This window comes from Euprymna scolopes, chromosome 28, assembly GCF_053919585.1.
Source record: "Euprymna scolopes isolate OS-2025 chromosome 28, ASM5391958v1, whole genome shotgun sequence".
Lineage (NCBI taxonomy): Eukaryota > Metazoa > Mollusca > Cephalopoda > Sepiida > Sepiolidae > Euprymna > Euprymna scolopes.
This window is the reverse complement of record NC_136509.1, coordinates 66,658,437-66,675,923: the sequence shown is the minus strand read 5'-3', so window position 1 is coordinate 66,675,923 and position 17,487 is coordinate 66,658,437. Positions and strand designations below refer to the sequence as shown.

The following is a 17,487-nucleotide window of genomic DNA, read 5'->3' as shown; positions in this document are numbered from 1 at the left end:
TACAAGGCGGTGGGGAAAGTTTAATTTTTATATAAACCGAGTGGAAGAAAAATAAATGAAAGTAGATGCCTTCGGAGAAAACATTTTATGAAAATAAAAAAAGTAAAAAAGTTTTAAAGTGGAAACAGCACACACGCGATAAGGTAACTTCCTAGTTCAAAGGGAAAATTCAAAATTTCTTACTGGCATAGCGCATTATTTTCAAACAACTTATTTCCTACTAAAATCATGATTTGTGTCATTTGATTGAGAGTAAAAACAACATGGAACCAATATTAATTGTTTATCTTTCTCTATTTATACAACGTTAGGTATGTGTGTACACGCGTATATATTTCTATAGGTACGGGCAAAATGAATGCCGACGCACAAAATGTATAAATATTTTGACCTATCCCTTTACATTCACCAAAAATCAGGAAATTAACCAATTTTAATAAAATTTTCAGTATTTATCAAATAATGATCGCGGAATATAATGAATTAATTATTTTTATTTAAATCTTAGTGGAAATGTATTATTTTGTTTAAACAAAAAATACCTTTACTAAAGTTATGGTTTTCAGTAGTAAATAAAAAAACGCAAGAATTTATTTTTGCTTTTTTATATAAATAAAGCATCATAATTTGTAACAATTAAAAAAAAAATGTTTACAGTAACATTACGAAAAAAGCCCCTAAAGTCCGTATTAATGAATTCGATATAAGTCGAAGAAAAGTGACTTTATCAAACTACCGATATTACCATTGAATTAAGCATTGCTTATTTAATATTTTAACACACAAAAAAAATATAATTACAAATGATATTTCTACTTTTTTTTTTATTACAAATTTCGCATAATTTTTATATGCAAGATTTTAATAATTTCCTTGCTTGCAAGAATGTGAACTTTCGGCGTAACATAATTTTTATATATTGACCAATAATTATAAAAAATTAATTTAAAAACAGGAACATAGAAAAATAATTAAATTAAAAAATCGTAAAATTTATACAAACATTTACAATAGAAATGTACAGATGTCCGTCTGGGGAGGGGGGAAGAAACTCAGCACCTCTTCTTCCTTTTAATTACATGACGTCATTCTCAGACAGCTTTTCGACTCTCAGATTTTGGGCCTCCGTATATTCCGTATTTCCAAAAGTATGGTTTGTTGTGGTTTGGTGAACGGCAAAAATACTCGGTTTTGTGTCTAATTCAGCTATTTTTTTTTTTTTTTTTTTTTTTTTTTGTGCAAACAAGATTTTTTTTTATTTAATTCAATATCTTAGGATTTTACTTTACTAATTATCTTTGAAATAGACACAGAAAACTAATATTTATCTCTAAAAAGATTTTTACAATGAATTTATTTAACTTCAAGGTGTATCAGAATTTGGGGGAAATTTTTGACATCCCTAACAGAAAACTGCGACTAAAATATTTTTAAAAAAAAACCCCAAAAAACTCGTAATTTCTCTTTTTAAAGTGGGTTGTTTATTTTCTGTATGGAATATACTTCCAAAATAAACTATTAAAGTTGTTTAAAAAATAATAAAAATATTATTCTTTGTTTTAAAAAACAGTGTTTACAAAGTGTTGGTGCGCGTTCGACCAGCCATTTTTTTTACGTATGAAATCAATTGAATTTTACGAGTGAAATATTTTTCAATTTTTAAACTTAAAAAATCTATAAAAATATTTTTATTGGTTAAATTTTTTACGATATTTTCAGGATCAATGTGAAATTTTATGCTCTTTCCAATAAACCGAATATAATATTTTAGACAAACGTTTTTTTTTTTAAATTAAAATTAAAAAAAAATTTTTTTTAAATTAAAATTTTTTAAATGTCTATTAAAATTTAAATAATTAATTTACTCACCAAAGTTTTATAAATCACAAATTGAAGGTAAAAGATCAATAAATAAAATATTCTAATTTAAAACAAAAAAAGTGTTTTTTGGAAATTTACCTGTAAAATCCAAAGTGTAAAACCATTTTTTTTTTAAACCACGTAGATTTTTTTTAATGTAAGCTCATGTTATACTTATATCGTCAAGTAAATACCCGACGCTGAGGACAATTTTTTCTATTTCATTCCATGGTTTCTTTTTTTTTAGATATTAAAAAAAAAAATGACTCGATAAAGTAGAAAGAAAATGTAATCCGAAACTCGTGTAAGAGACTTAAAAAAAAATCGGTCGACTGGATTTTTTGTTTAACGGCAAAAACTTAAGTGAATGTGTGCTTTTCTTTTTCATCTACGGAGGCTCCAAAATACTAATTTTTGTTAACAGCACGCAATAAAAAAGGGAAATTAATTATGTCCCTTTGACGAATTTACGGTGATAATAATTATCAGCAATATTTGATAAATATTGTTTTTAGTTAAGAAAATGATGAAAATCATGACTTGAGTACAAAATAAATTATTTTTAAGTAATGATCAGCATCAATCAGAAATGCGGAATTGCCTCCTTTAAATTTTAAGTATTGGAAGAGGGATGGCCTCCCAGACAAGCGGCACGATGGATATACTAAAACTCGAACTTAAAAGTGCTTTGGGATCGTTGAAATTAGTCTACTTTCCTGCAGGATGTATTCTTTTATAAGAAGAGTACATTACCACCACCCGCAAAAAAAAAAAAAAAAAAAAAAAAATTATTCCCTGAGGAAATTTCGATGTTCGTTGAAGTTTGGGAAACACACACAACGCTGCTAGATATTCAGTTCTTTTTAATTTAGAATAGAATGCTGACATATTTTTAGCAACAGTTACCCATCTAAGTAGTGACAACGCTAAACGCCGCTTAACGGGATCCGAACCTGAACTTCCGGGCCTGCTTGACCAGGTGCAGATCATATGGGCCGAAAAGATAATGTGGTAGATGTTGATTTTTGCGGTGGTGGGGCATCTTAAGATGACACATGGTTTTGAAAATAAGAAGCACCTGGGTTAGGTTCAGGAGAAGAAACACCCGCGTGTCATTCGATTCAGCTGAAAGGGAGATGCTGACTTGCTTGACATTTGGGGGGGGGGGGAATAAAAAGTAAAAAAAAAAAAAAAGAATATATATATATATATGGCAATACTGACTAAAAACGTACGCAAGATGGCGGCCGCGAATGGATGTAAAAAATGGAACGGACGCAAATTTTATCGAAACAAAATTAGCGAGTCGACTGTACAGCATCGATTTATCCAATGTAAAATTCTCAAATATAAAAAAATATTTATTGAATAAATAAAATAGTTTCTTTATATAATTACACAATATTTTCACATTCATTTTTGGTAATCTTTCAGAATAACAAAACAATGCAAAAAAGGGGGGGGGGGGTGAAACAATAAATCAACAAGAAAACAAATGTTAGCAATGGGAAACTAAGTTACTTTTTTACCTAAATATATAAGTTTTTTGTGTTTTAATTTATTTACATTTTTTCACACTATTTTTATTCTTAACTAAAAAAAAAAAGGACATTAAAATTGCTTTGTTTGCTATTCTGAAAGATCACATTATTTTTTATTTCATTTCATTGTTTTGTTTTGGTAATTATGCAGAGAAAGGACCATGAAATTCAACTCTATTTTTGTTTACGAAATTGTACTGTGAAACTAGTCTTGTTTGTTAAACTACAGTCCTATTTGGGAAAAAAAGTTTCTTAGTTTTTTTTCATTTCATCGTTTTGTTATGATAATTATGCAGAGAAAGGACGATGAAATTCAATTTTTATGGGTGCTTTTGTTGTTTATTAAAACGTTATGTTACCCAAAATTCTAGTTGAAGCAAAAAAAAAAAACATTGCTTAGTTATTCATTTCATCATTAACATATTCATAACAAGTACAGAGAAGTTAAAAATCAAAACACGCTTTTTGTTAGTTGTTGTTATCAGCAATCGAGTTGTTTTTTTAATTTTTTTTCTTGCTAGACACAATCGACTCTCTAATTTCGTTTCGCTAAAATTTGCGTTCCGTTCCACTTTTTACACTCGTTCAAGACTGTCATCTAGCATACGACTTTAGTCAAGATTGTGTGTGTGTGTGTGTACACACGCATGAAGAAAGACAGAAGGGGAGAGATAAAGAAAGCAACATACGAAATGAGTGAGGGGGGATATAGAAGATAGAGAGTGGAGAAAAAGATAAACCTCTTCACGTTGTTACTTTTTTCCCCCGTTTTCTTTTTTTTTTTTTTTTTTTAATCCTATTCGCGTAGATTCAGGTGTAGGTCGCAGCCTTTTACATTCAAAAAGTGATTTAAATTGACCGAAAGAACGTAATTTGAGGAATTCGACAATGGATTTTTATCCTCGGGCCCCAAAGTCAATAGAGATGAAACCATTCCTACAATGGTTCCTGTTGATTTTGCGGTGGGATGTTAGTTCTTTGCAGTTCTAGGAGGTCCACCTTCCCAGGCTTTGCCTTCTCTTTTTAAGAAGGGGTCAGTTTTTTGCTAATCGCCTGAAGCGCCCTTTAGGGAATGCCGACGAGACTGCCCAGGTACTTTTTGCAGGTCAGAGTGCCCCTTCTCTGGGGCGCTAACTTCTCAATCCCACTTTCCGACCTTGGTGTCTAAGTTTTTCCAGTGTGAGAGAACTAAAAATCACCGTTAAGTACTAGAGTTCATTTGTGTTTGTAAACTAAAGAAGGAAAAAAAGTATCTATCGAAAGCGCCACTATTCTAGAAAAGAACTGAAAAGAAAGGGGACGACAAGAAAACGTGGCTGGCAAAAGAAAGAGTGGAAAAATAAAAAGGTTATTTAATACAAAAAATATAACAAAATGGAGAGAAGGAATAATTGAAAAGATTTGCGAGTGCGTATTTTATTTGGGAAAAAAAATGGAGTTGGGGAAACAGAAATAAGTAAGGGAGTAGTAAGAGAAAAAAGGGAGAGAAAGAAGAATAAAGGAGAGGGAGAGAAAGAAGAATAAAGGAGAGGGAGAGAAAGAAGAATAAAGGAGAGGGAGAGAAAGAAGAATAAAGGAGAGGGAGAGAAAGAAGAATAAAGGAGAGGGAGAGAAAGAAGAATAAAGGAGAGGGAGAGAAAGAAGAATAAAGGAGAGGGAGAGAAAGAAGAATAAAGGAGAGGGAGAGAAAGAAGAATGAAAGAAAGAGAGAGAGAAAGAAGAAAAAGGAGAGGGAGAAAGGGTGATAGAGAAAAGAAGCGAAGAGGGAGAGAGAAAAAAGAGTAAGAACAGGTAACAAGAAATTATATATATGAGAGAAGAGAGAGAAAGAGGGGGAAATGAAATAAAACAGAAAGAGAAACGAAAAAAAGAGACCCTCCTCAAAAAAAAAAAAGACGAAATAGAAGAAGCGCGATAAATGAAAAGAGAAAATGATAAAAAGAAAAGGAATATGAAAAAAATTAAAGGTAAAAGCGAGAGAGAAAATACTAAAGAGAGAAGGAGAGAAACGGAGATTGTTGTTGGGAGAAGGACATAAAAAGAAACGGGAAAAGGGAGTTTAAAAGAAACGAATGATCAGTTAAATTCTTGCAATTTTACCAGCGCCGACGGCACACTTTATTCGTGTACCCATCACCCCGGCACCCTCCCCCCTCTTTCATCCGCCAACCCTTCTAATTCCGGAAGTTTCAATTCATAATATTTACAGCTGTGGTCAATAAAAAGAACGGTTACCCAAGAAGCTGGATTTTAGTTATAGTGGAGAAAGAGATTGGGAGGAAAGATTCTCATCAGGAAGGAAGCTGGTTTGGATGAGGAGAGAAACGGTGATAAAAAAAATGTTTATAAAATACTGGCTCTAGTGCCCTTAAAAGTAAATCAAGGGAAAATCATTTGAAATTAACAAAATTACTACTGGGAATTTATCCGATTCCAATGCAATGTCCAATATTTAATAATTATTCCATTTTTTTAATTTCTTTACTTTTGTTCACCTCAAACAAGGCATATTGTCACATGAACGTAAGAGCCAACTATTTGGGATCATGTTTACGGGAGATTATGTAAGGAGATGAGCGAGATGTCATTTTACATTACATTTAAACTTCTGCATATCAGTACAGTTCGGGAAGAAGGAAGCAGGGAGGGAATTCCAAAGTCTAGCAGTCCGAGGAAATAAGCACTTTTTCCAACATCAACAGAGCAGGGGTGGGATTTTGTGTTGAAACGAGTTTGTATGTACGCTGAGGGGTTACAAGTGCAACGAGTTCACTAGAGCACACTCCATTAAAATACTTGTAAAACACGTGCAGGGATACAACATTGCGGCGATGGGACAGAGGCTGGAGATTGGTTAGTAATGTGGAAGCTATTAGATTTTTTTTTTTTTTTGGACCCTGTCTAGATGCACCAGTTCATATGTTGCAACAATATTCCATGCATAGGCGGTGGTTCTGTAGAGATATAGGATACCCTCAGGTGAGAATAATTTTCTAGCTCGACAGTCCATGTTAGCTGTGAATGTTAAGTAGAGGAGTTTAAAGGAAGAGCGCTGAGGTAGGGTGTTATTAGTCATGGAAGTCGTTTCCTAAATATCCAGCCATTACCTTAAATATGTGTATGTATTTTTAGAAAGAATATATTTTTAAATAATTTTGGGTCTCTTCACCAAATAAGTGATTGTTCAAGAGCAAAAAAGTGTGCATGTAACTGAGGGGGGGGGGTCTTTTCAGTTCTTGCTATGAATGTCTTATAAGGAAGAACAAGAGATTGGGGCTCAGTCGAGCATCCTCCATGATAAAATGAAACAACTTTTACTTCTTACAAGATTTCTAATTGTTGTTCTTTTTAATATTTTTTTATCATAGAAAACATTCACGGAATTAATGAAATTTTATATTTATCTACACATTTTTAACAAACAGTGATGATTTTTCGAATAAAGTTTCTTAGAAAAAACTTTTTAAAATCAAACATGTTATTCTTGGGGGGAAAAATGTTTGTTTATTGTATTTTATTTTAAAACAAGCTTACCTACTCGGTGTTTCCAGTGTGCAATGAATTAATTTTAGTTTTTAAGTTTTATTTGTTTGCACATTTTAAAACTTGGAACAACAAACGAAAACTGACTAGTCAAAAGTTTGATTTGTCAACTTAAATGCTACTTGGGTGTGACATCGAAAATTCGACAAGATAACTTTATGTTAAATAGTGGTGGTGGTGGACATTTAGGTTGAACTCGAATATGACTGGAACGCATGGGAAAACATATTTATGTTTGTTTTGATTGGAAGATAAATTCATGTTTACTTATTGAACGCCAAAAAAGTTAACTATTATGATTTATATTAGTTGACTACGTTTGCGTTTAAAGTCATTTCTAATGGTTGTTGTTGGTTGTTTTTGTTTTGCGGCATATCAACCCTTTTCAGGTTATTTAATGCCGAATTCAGTGATTTTGAAGAACAATATTTTAATAGAATATATATAATTTTTTTTTAAAGTCTGTTTCTATTTAACCCATAGTTAGAACCCTAACAAATACTACCACTCCGGATCAGAGTGGACCTGGGAGCAATGGCAATTAAAGGGTGGCTCCACACTCCCCAAAGCCCGCAAGCTGGGGCGCCTCACTATCGGATATAGTTTACGGTCATATCCAAGACTACTCATTTCTAATGACCTAAAAAAAAGAACTTTGACTTCTTTCTTTCTTACTTTGATCACGGGAAAATATGGAGACTAAGAGATGGATATTAAAAAAAGAAAAAAAAAAAAAAAATGGCACCCGATGTCAAAAACCATCAACGATGTGAGCGGTCCAAAATAAAATTGAAAGAGAGAGAATCGTCGCTGAAAGAAATAAAGAAAACGTCCCAAAATAGGAATATTAAAAACAAAACAAACAGAACAAAAAAAAAAAAAAAAATAGAAAAACGTATAAAATCAGTAAATAAAAGAGAAAAAGGAAAGAAACGTTAGACTATGGAAACATTTGCGTTCTTAGTAAACTTTTGTGCGACGGAACGAATATATTTGCAAATAAATACATATCACTATTATAGGATGGCGGATGAAAAAAAAAAAAAGGTAAATTTTACGGGTTTTAATTTGGTCCAGATAATGGCACGTGCTTTTTATGTTGTCCTGATAAAAGTGGCTATATAATTTTATCGGCAACATTTTACTGATCACAAATTAAAAATAAGGAAACTGTATCTCCCATCACACACACACACACACACACACACACAGAGAGAGTCGGTGGAAGGAGATTGCTTGATTCATGGTAGACCTGAACAGGAGTAGTAGGTTAGGAGAAGCGAAAACATAGTCTTAAAACGTAGTAACGATAGTGAGGTAGAGAAAGTCCACCACAACGCCTTTCTTCGCCCAACTTTTTTTTTTTTAACAAATGCGGGTGGCAAAAAGTCACTTAAAAATCAGAGTTTTATAATAAAAATATACATAAACAAATAAAAACTTTGAAAGGGGAGGGGAGAAAACATCATTAATAAAACAGATGTGTCTAGTTAAAGTTTATTTTTAATGGGACCCAAGACTATTTTTCCTATCTTCTTCCTATCCGGTTGCTGTCGTGGCAACCATTTCTTCTATTTCCCCTTAACTCCCCTCCCAGTAACTAAAGGAAAAGAGTCCCACAAGTAAGGGAGTATGATTAGTGTTAATTCATTTCATTACGATCTACAGAACGTCTTTCTACTTCCGGTGCAATGAGATGACATGACGTCACTTTATCTGGTAAAGAGACGGGCTCGTTAACGGATAGAGGGTCGAAGACCGAAACAAAGGATTACAAACAACAACATTTTTAAAAATTAAATGTCGTAATCTTTACTTAAATAGTAACTTTTCAAATTTTTCGTTTTATTAATTTATTTATTTTTAAAAAGACGAAAACCACGTTTATAAGAAATTTAGGAGACAGATAAAATTAAAAATATCTCGTTTGATACTAATGGGAAATAATTTATTTCATAGAACCCGCACAATGAGCAACCAGATTAAGTGCCATATACTTCCAACGCCGACGTCACAAAATACAAATATATGCGCTAAAGGTTTTACTAAACATTTCAGACAAATTAAAGCATGACGTATGAACGTCAAGATACGACTGCTCTTGTCGATTCTTTATTCGTGATATTTATCCATGTCATTCGAGCAATCTAGGATTCTTATACCAAGAACAAGAAACAACTGATTTTAATTTAGACGGACTGGCATGCTGTTTTTTTTTTTTTTTGTTTTGTTTTGTTTTTCGTTAAAAGAAATTTGTAAAGTTTTTTTTGTTTTTGTTTTTTTTTTGGGGGGGGGGTCAACTGACGAGCCGAAATTTAGGGGAATTAAATAATTTGTTGATATACTTATTATTGCCATGTTTTTTTTTTTTTTTTTTTACTATTTAACTTACTATAAAAAACATTTACGATTTTAAAAAGTAAACAAATATTTTTCGTTTGATATTTGACTCATCTTTTTTAATATCCCTCCCCCCGCCAAGTCTTAAGAACTAATTTTTAGCGAAAAACAAAGCAGCAGGAGGCATTTATCGTGCCTTAATTAGTCGTGTCTAAATATCAAAGGAATAGAAAATCAGTCGTGCCTTGATTTGTCGTACATAAATAGTAAAGCCGTATGCACCAAGTAGCAAATTTAAAATAAGAAAAAAAAAAAAAAAAAAAAACGCGTACTATGAGGGTTGACAACGGACAAAAATTTCCACTCACCCAAAGTGAAAAACAGAAATTTCACATTTTTCAATAGTTTAAAGGCTTCATTTCAAAGACGAATGCTCCTTATTGAAACTGTTGTTCTTTTCAGAATCATGATCGTCATCATCATCGATTTAATGTTTGTTTTACATGCTGACATATGTTGGACGGCTTTCAGAAATTCACTTCCAAACTAACCTAACCCGCATACCAGATCCATATTTACATATCTTTCAAACTCATTCTTATCGCTCCCTCCCATATTTTGCCGGGCAAACTGAACTAGCTACCTCAACGATTCTGCATCTACTAACGCAAGAAGTCTCATCAATTTTTTTTAATGTGACCCAACCAACACAGTCTGCTGTTTTGTATGCATCTCCTAATATTGTTTAGATTTCATCTTCCTCTGGGGTTATAAGATCTAAGCTTGTTTTTAAGACTTACACTACACATCCATCATATCAATCTTATAATATTTTTTCTGTTTTTAACATTAATTAAAATGGAAATCGCCTATGTAGGGTTTCAACTTGTCAGGGTGTCTTTCTTACAGTAAATTTTGAGTGTAAATGCGTTTCAAATACATTTAATGATATTCAAAGCGGACAATGAATTTTTACCAGGCATATTTCATATATGCTGAAAATGGAGAAACTGCACGATTCACTATTGCTGTAGATCACGAAGCGTTTAATAAAACAACCTTAATTTCGATACTGTGAAATGTTGCATTGAATGTTGTTTTATGTGATGTGAAAAATCCAAAGACAAACGCTGTTAAATTAATCTTAACTGCAAATCAGAGGTTTCCATATGTTTATCAAAACAGCTACACTGAGCCTTAGATAAACATTGTTTTCCATCTCTCTTCTCTTTTTGTGTGTATATTTGTGCGTCTCCCCCTCTCTCTCGCATATATACACACATGCATATTAAATAATTTCAAATGTATTAAACTAAAAATAAAAACTTTTTTTTTTCTCCAAAAGTGCTATGTAGAGCTATTGTAAGTTAAGCAGAAACATTCTTCAATCACTGGTGAGGCAAGTAACATCATGGAAACGTCGAATAAGGTTTTTCTGATGTCTATATAATTTCACTTATATCTACACTAGCAAGCCGCCCGGCATTGCTCGGTCGTAAAATCCGCTTAAATATGATAGTTTGACTAATGCAGATTTTGTATTTATTATTATATTATATTGGACCCAATATATAATAATGATTTAAAAAGTTAAGAATGACTTGTGCACTACCACCGAGAATCGAAACCAAAACGTTTAGCTTACGATTTATTTTTCCTTTGAGAATTGAATTGAGCTATGAAGACATGTTTGCTGCAAGGCTAAAAATTAAAACATGAACCAATAGCTATTACGTTATGCATGCATACTTGTAATGCCATCGTTCGACCTTCATCTGGCAAATTCCATTTCTTTAATTTTCACACTTTTGCACAGATTTTCCCCGGTTAAAACCCAAATATAAAGTTTTACAAAGGTTCAAATACCCTATATATTAAGTTTCATATCTGTAGAACAAAAACTGACAGAGGAGTTTGGTAGGCAATTTTTTAAAATAAATATATATACACGCATACATAAATATATATAGAAAAAGGTTTGTGTTTACTATAACTGTTTTATGCAAATATTAAGCAAGTATAAATCATGTAGAATATCTGCATGAATATAATTACACGTTACTAAAAATTATAAATTCATAAGAAATCAAAAAAAAAACTTATCGGGAACTAATAGGGAATTACTGAAAATGAATGTTTAAAAGAATATGCAAATTAGCTAGATTTTTTGCAGATGAATGCAATTTCACGACCCATATGTAACAAAATTGTATTTTCTTTTTAAATAAATAGAAAAAAGGGTTTTTAATATGAATATCAATACACAAAAAAAATGTATATATATATATATAGTTTAAAGAATCTTGGTGTATTTTTTATTAAAAAAAAATATGATAATAAAATAACACTTTGGGGGGTTATTTTTCTATCTAACGCATTTATAGAGGCCTATTTATTTAGTATGAAGGAAAGATGGAACACAATCATAGATTTGAAGGGGGGGGGGACATCTGCAATTTTTTTTAATATATGTCTGTAGACATTCTGTGCTGCCATTTTTCAGCAAGTAGAGCAACCATACTGAGTTTGATCCAAAACACTCTCAGTGTTTCGGAACTTGGGAGTATTTTTGAAATACCACTTCTTAAAATTCCAAGTTCCTTAAAGATTGCTTCCTGGCTTAAAATATTCCTAGCCGTCATTTATCGTCTTCAAGCAAGGCTGTCTGGACATTTTTTCCATGATTTCAAGCATTGAAAGAATGCAAGTTAGAGTTTTTTTGTTGTTTTGTTTTTTGTTATATTCAAATTGGTTGCCAAAATATTTGTATATTAGCAAATCCATAATTAATATAAACACATTTTGGCGCAATGAAACTGATAAAAAAATAAAACAAAATTGTTAAGTGGGTTGGAAACTTCAGCACAACTATTTCTGGGAGTTTTCTGACATATTCTTTTGATTACAGAACCTCTGCATCAAAGTATGATATTTAGGAATGGTAATCATTTTAAGAAGACTACAGGATTCATTTGTAAAAAAAAAAAAATAAATTCAATCTGAAAAATCCATTTATACATTGGCAATTACTAGAAATTTACAATAACTGAGGAGATTTGCCAAGTTTATTTATATATCTCATTTTTCTAAATAAATAAACGCTCTAAAGTTTATTTTGTTTTTCATCTATCCCAACTATATTAACATCAAAACAGGTTGCACTTATTTAATTCTATGATATAAAATTTTAAAATACCTACAATAAATTACAATTATTTACAAATATCATTAAAGCTCCTTAATTTGCAGATTTACTTTATAAACTGCTCCTAATAAATTAATACCTTTGTAATGTACAGTTGAAATTTCACATTTTCATAAATATATATGTATGCAATATTTCCATTAATAGCGAGACGTCTGAGATGCTAAGAGCAGATACTACACCTTAAAAATTTATTTATTTCATAAAATTTTACAATAGCCATAAAATAAATTAGGCACAAGCCCATTCATAAGTATAGGGAGGAGGGATCTGTGGTCATCGTTGTCACTTTACCTAAGGTGTCTATGCTGTTCATAGCTAGAATCCTCAATCATCATAATACCACATTTACTTCTGTGGTCGTCTTATTAAAAATTCTCAAATAGGTTTCTGGATGACATGCCAAATCAGTTATTCTCAAGCCTCTCTCATAAGGAGATAATCATAGCCAGTATTTTAAACCAAACAGAAGAGAGTCTAGCCACACCTCCCACCACCACCTCCTGAACAATCCTAATTTTCCATTACTAAATTGTTCTTGCTTTGTGCCATTTTTTCCTATTTATTCACTTGTGCCATTTTCATCATGCCATTTTTCTGTTGCTATTTTTATTGAGCATCAAACCAGAGATATCAGAAAATCAGATGATCTCCTTGACCTTCAAGTTCAATGTAAAGGTGAAAGGATCATCTTACTCTAAATGACCTGTGACCTGAAACTGGAAAAGTGTCTCCCTTCTTTTCCAATAGCTAAAGATAGAAATCTGCTGAAATGTTTATTTCCTTAGTATTTCATTTCAAATTAGGTGCTTTGACCCTAAAAGGTCAAACGAAAAAAAAAAAGCATCTAATGAACCAATGACCCTTAGGGGTCACTTCACCCTCTCTGACACAATCTTAAATTATTTTATCAGACAGTCCACACTTGTGTAAATTGAAAAGTAGGAAGAATCATCAACCAGTTTATTAAGGAATTGGATGTTCATGTATTTAAAATGTAGATAAGTCCAGAATATCTAATACTAAAAAAAAAAAAAAAACATAAATTATATAAAGTGCATTAGAATTAAATTCTTTCTTGAACCTACATAGTTTTAACAGATATAAAAGGTTGCACTTTAAAAAATTAAATGTATCTATTATCTAACAATTAATCATATAGATATTATAATTTTCAACTGGATTTTTTTTTAAGTGCTACAAAATGTACATAACATAAAATGAATCCAAGGTAATTTTTAGAAAATACTAAAAAGGCACTACTTACCCAAAACGCTAAATTTGTATTAACAGTATTAAAAGAAAAAGAATGTGTAAATAGAACGATGTATTATAATGAAAACGGTCACTAAATTAGAAAATTGTAAGAATGAATAGTCAATTAATGAGATGTAAAGCAATATAAAAAGCAGTTAACTTTAGAAAGTCGATTGCATACATGCGATCAGTATATGTTTTATTTTAAATAGGAATTTGGCGTGTTGAGCTCACTGTCAATGCAATAAATAGCCCAACTTTATAAATAAAGATTACCTTGTATAGATGGGTACTTCAGCTATGGTACTTACTTGTGTTTTCTGGTATGATTTTATAATTGTTGTTGTTATTCCATTTTTTAACTAACTGGCTTTTTAACCATGATGAGACAGCCACTATCTATGCAGGAAGACTTTATTGGGTGAGTCCCATGCAGGTAAGTTCTACAAATAAACCCTCATATTTCTTCATTTTTTTTCTTCAATTTTGCACCCTGCGGATAAAAAAAATCATGCCTCAAAAAACCAGGAGGGGTGGGGATGTCTGTTGTAGAATATTCTAGTGTCTGCCATTCTCCCCCCCCCCCCATCCGACAATTTATTATTTTTCATTCCATCAAGTTTTCTTCTTCATATGAGAGGAAGAAGAAAAACTGGAAAAAGAGAAATCACAATCAGGACATCCCAAAAACGCAGTGTTGTTTGAAAAATAAATATAAAGCAGAGTCAAAGTAGTTGGTTTAAAAGGGAGAGATAGAAAAATCTTTATAAAAAAATGTATAAGAAAGCTAACCCAGTCAATAAAAAAAGGAGGTGCGGAAAGGGGGTTCACACAAATAAAAGCAAGCGGCAGACGATATATCGTGCAATGGATGTTAATGTCTTTTACGATTTAGTCGCAACAGTCCCCCCCCCCCTTCTTTCGCTATCTTTTTAAACAATGTTTTTCAATTATATTCCCGTTGACTCGATCGCAAACACACCTTACTCGCACATGTAAAAGGCAAACGTCAATTCAAGTGAGCCTCGATGCAAACAGCGGCCATTTTGTTACAGACTTTCAACAATAGAACTTTATTTATCCATTTTGTGGAAGACAGCAGTGCTCACAAATCGAATTTTAATAATATCAATCATTTTTCATCTTTTTTTTATTCAACTATTCAACAAATGAAATATATTTAGATTTATTTTTGTTGATATTGTTGTTGCATTCATCCAATTCTCATGATTAAAATAAATGGATATTATTCTTATTTTATCTTTTAGCCTTGAGATATTCTTCTCCGAAATCAAGTTTTATCTAAACTATATTATGATTATGATTTCTCAAAGTAGTTTATAGAAATTACAGACTAGAAAAACAAGTCACAAGCTGTGTCTAAACTGTACTTCAACATGTATTGGAATAATAGTTCTTCTGATTTAACCTAAATCATGTATTACTAATGTTTGAGAGAATTTTTTATGACGAGAATATTTTGTACAACTAGTCTAATTTTTTTTTTTCTCAACGTTTCAGCTGATTTAACTGTCATGAAGACTTATCCATTCACTCATATTGGATTCTTCTCACCATTAATACTCTCGTGGGGAAATATTGTGACCGAATCTGTGACTACAGGTTGTCTAACTGAACAGTCGGAAGTACAAACAACATTTCTTTGTATTCACTTTCTTGTACAATATATTCTTTCTACCTAAACCTGTTGTTCGCCTATTTCTTTATTATGCTTTCCTAGAGCCATAAATGTAACCTCCAATCATCTTCAGGTGAATACCTTTGAACTTGAAAATCTTTGGTATTATCAGGAATATTTGGATTACTCTTCTTATCTTGAACGTTATTTTCCCAATGTTTTGGTCAATGCAACCCCAACCTTTTCCAGGTGTATCTTGCCAAACTCAGAAATCTGTCTCTCGAACTCAGGAATCTGTATGGAATTTTGAACAGAATTGACAATTTTTATGTCAAACTTTGGAAATTATACAGAATTTCAAACTGATCGCTTTATTTCATAGGGGTAGATTGTTCTTGTTTTGTCAACCATGACCAGTTAGAAGTTTTTATTTGTTTTCATGTTATTCCTAATTATTATCACCTGTAGTGATGATTGAACTTTGAACTTTCAGAACACTATCATTTAGGACTGATTGTTAATCGATAGCATTAACCATTATGCCACAGGTTCACGTGGCTGACAGAATGAGAGCACTCTACCTTCATGAGATAAAGGGTTCGGTTCTAAATCCATATAGGTTCTTGAATTTAACAAAGATTCTCAAGTTCGAAACTTTTAATAATATTTCTCTGTCATGCCAAATGTGCTAAATAATATTCAGATTCATGATGTTTTCATTTGGTCAGAAAAGAATAATGAAGAGCTGTTTGTCGTAAAAGACAGCTGGCAGCACGGAAAGCCACCAGATAAGGCATTTCAGGTTATGTATGTTCTGCAAGAAGTAATTAACTTTTACTTACAACCAACTTGTAGAAGCAGCAGAAGCAAGTAAATGCTAAGAATGGCAACTCTCAATTGGATAAGATTTTAATATCAACATCTCTCAGCCAATCAGAAGCACAAAATATATATGCCCCACATATTTTAAAAACAGATGCATTTTGTGTTTAATATAATATCCAAATACATCAGCTTCTAACCTTAGTCTCTCCAGTTTCTAATATACCTGCCACAAAGAAAATATGCAGCTAAAACTCTTCCTCAACCGATTAATTACAGCACACATAACAAAAAAATTATCACAATTTGGGAACATTCAAACTTGCGCAGCAACAACAGATCAATATGTTTGGACTACTTGTCTTACACAGACTTGTCACTTTGAACATTCTACAGAATATTGGATTCGCAATCACAAACTTTGCACAAAAGAATCCAATCAAATCCAATCAACACAAGAAAAGGCATCTCATCACTATTAACTCTTTATTTTGGTTATTTTAACAAGTTGTTAATTTGTTGCCAATAAACCTTAATATATTTTTGGATGAACTGATTTTATGATAGTTTTTGGTAGTTGTCTTCCCTTCTACAATACTCACCAGATGATCCCATGTAAAAATCAAAATATTGTAAATAAAATTTGACCAGTTGCATAAAATCAAGTTATATTTTTTTACTTGTTAGAAGGTTTGATACAAGATTAAATGTAGTTTAAGAGACCAGTACCTAAGGATAAGCGCATGCTTACCTACAAAAGAAAGAAAAAAAAAAGAGTTCATAAAGCAATATGTTAGCAATATTTGTTTTTCTTTAATGAACATATATATTTTGTAAGCCAAATATGAATAAGTGCCTTGTTTATTTTTCACTGTAAGAAAACATTAAAGTAACTTGTTTTTAGTAAATAATTTGACAAGAGGAAAAACAAAGTAAACGTTTTACTTACCTTTAATATTTTACAAGATCTTGTCCAAATCTGCCAAAAGAAAAGATGAAAATTAATATTCATTTGGAAACTATGTATTAATGATTTAAATGTTTTCATAATAGCAATAAATGTTGGTTTGGTTTGCATACCAAACTTCTTGTGGGCCATCTAATGCTGAAACATCTATTATAAGTATCACAGTCTTCTTGGATATTTAGCTAGGATCTAAGTGCAGCATCTGTTCTGATATTATACTTTATTTTTTCTGTTCGCGGTCAGTGAAGAAAAATCCTTCTAGATATAACAATTTTTATTATTGTCACAATCTAAAGTGCCTTTTAGGGGAGCT

General features: G+C 31.7%; 1 protein-coding gene across 1 annotated transcript in view; it reads right to left on the bottom strand.

Annotated features, from left to right (window-relative positions):
* Window positions 1-17,487, bottom strand: part of LOC145249688 (uncharacterized) — a 796,056-nt gene that overhangs the window by 686,409 nt on the left and 92,160 nt on the right. Inside the window, exon 2 of the mRNA XM_080111486.1 lies at window positions 17,157-17,186. Coding sequence (XP_079967612.1) covers window positions 17,157-17,186 — 30 coding nt within the window. The remainder of the gene's footprint in view (window positions 1-17,156; window positions 17,187-17,487) is intronic.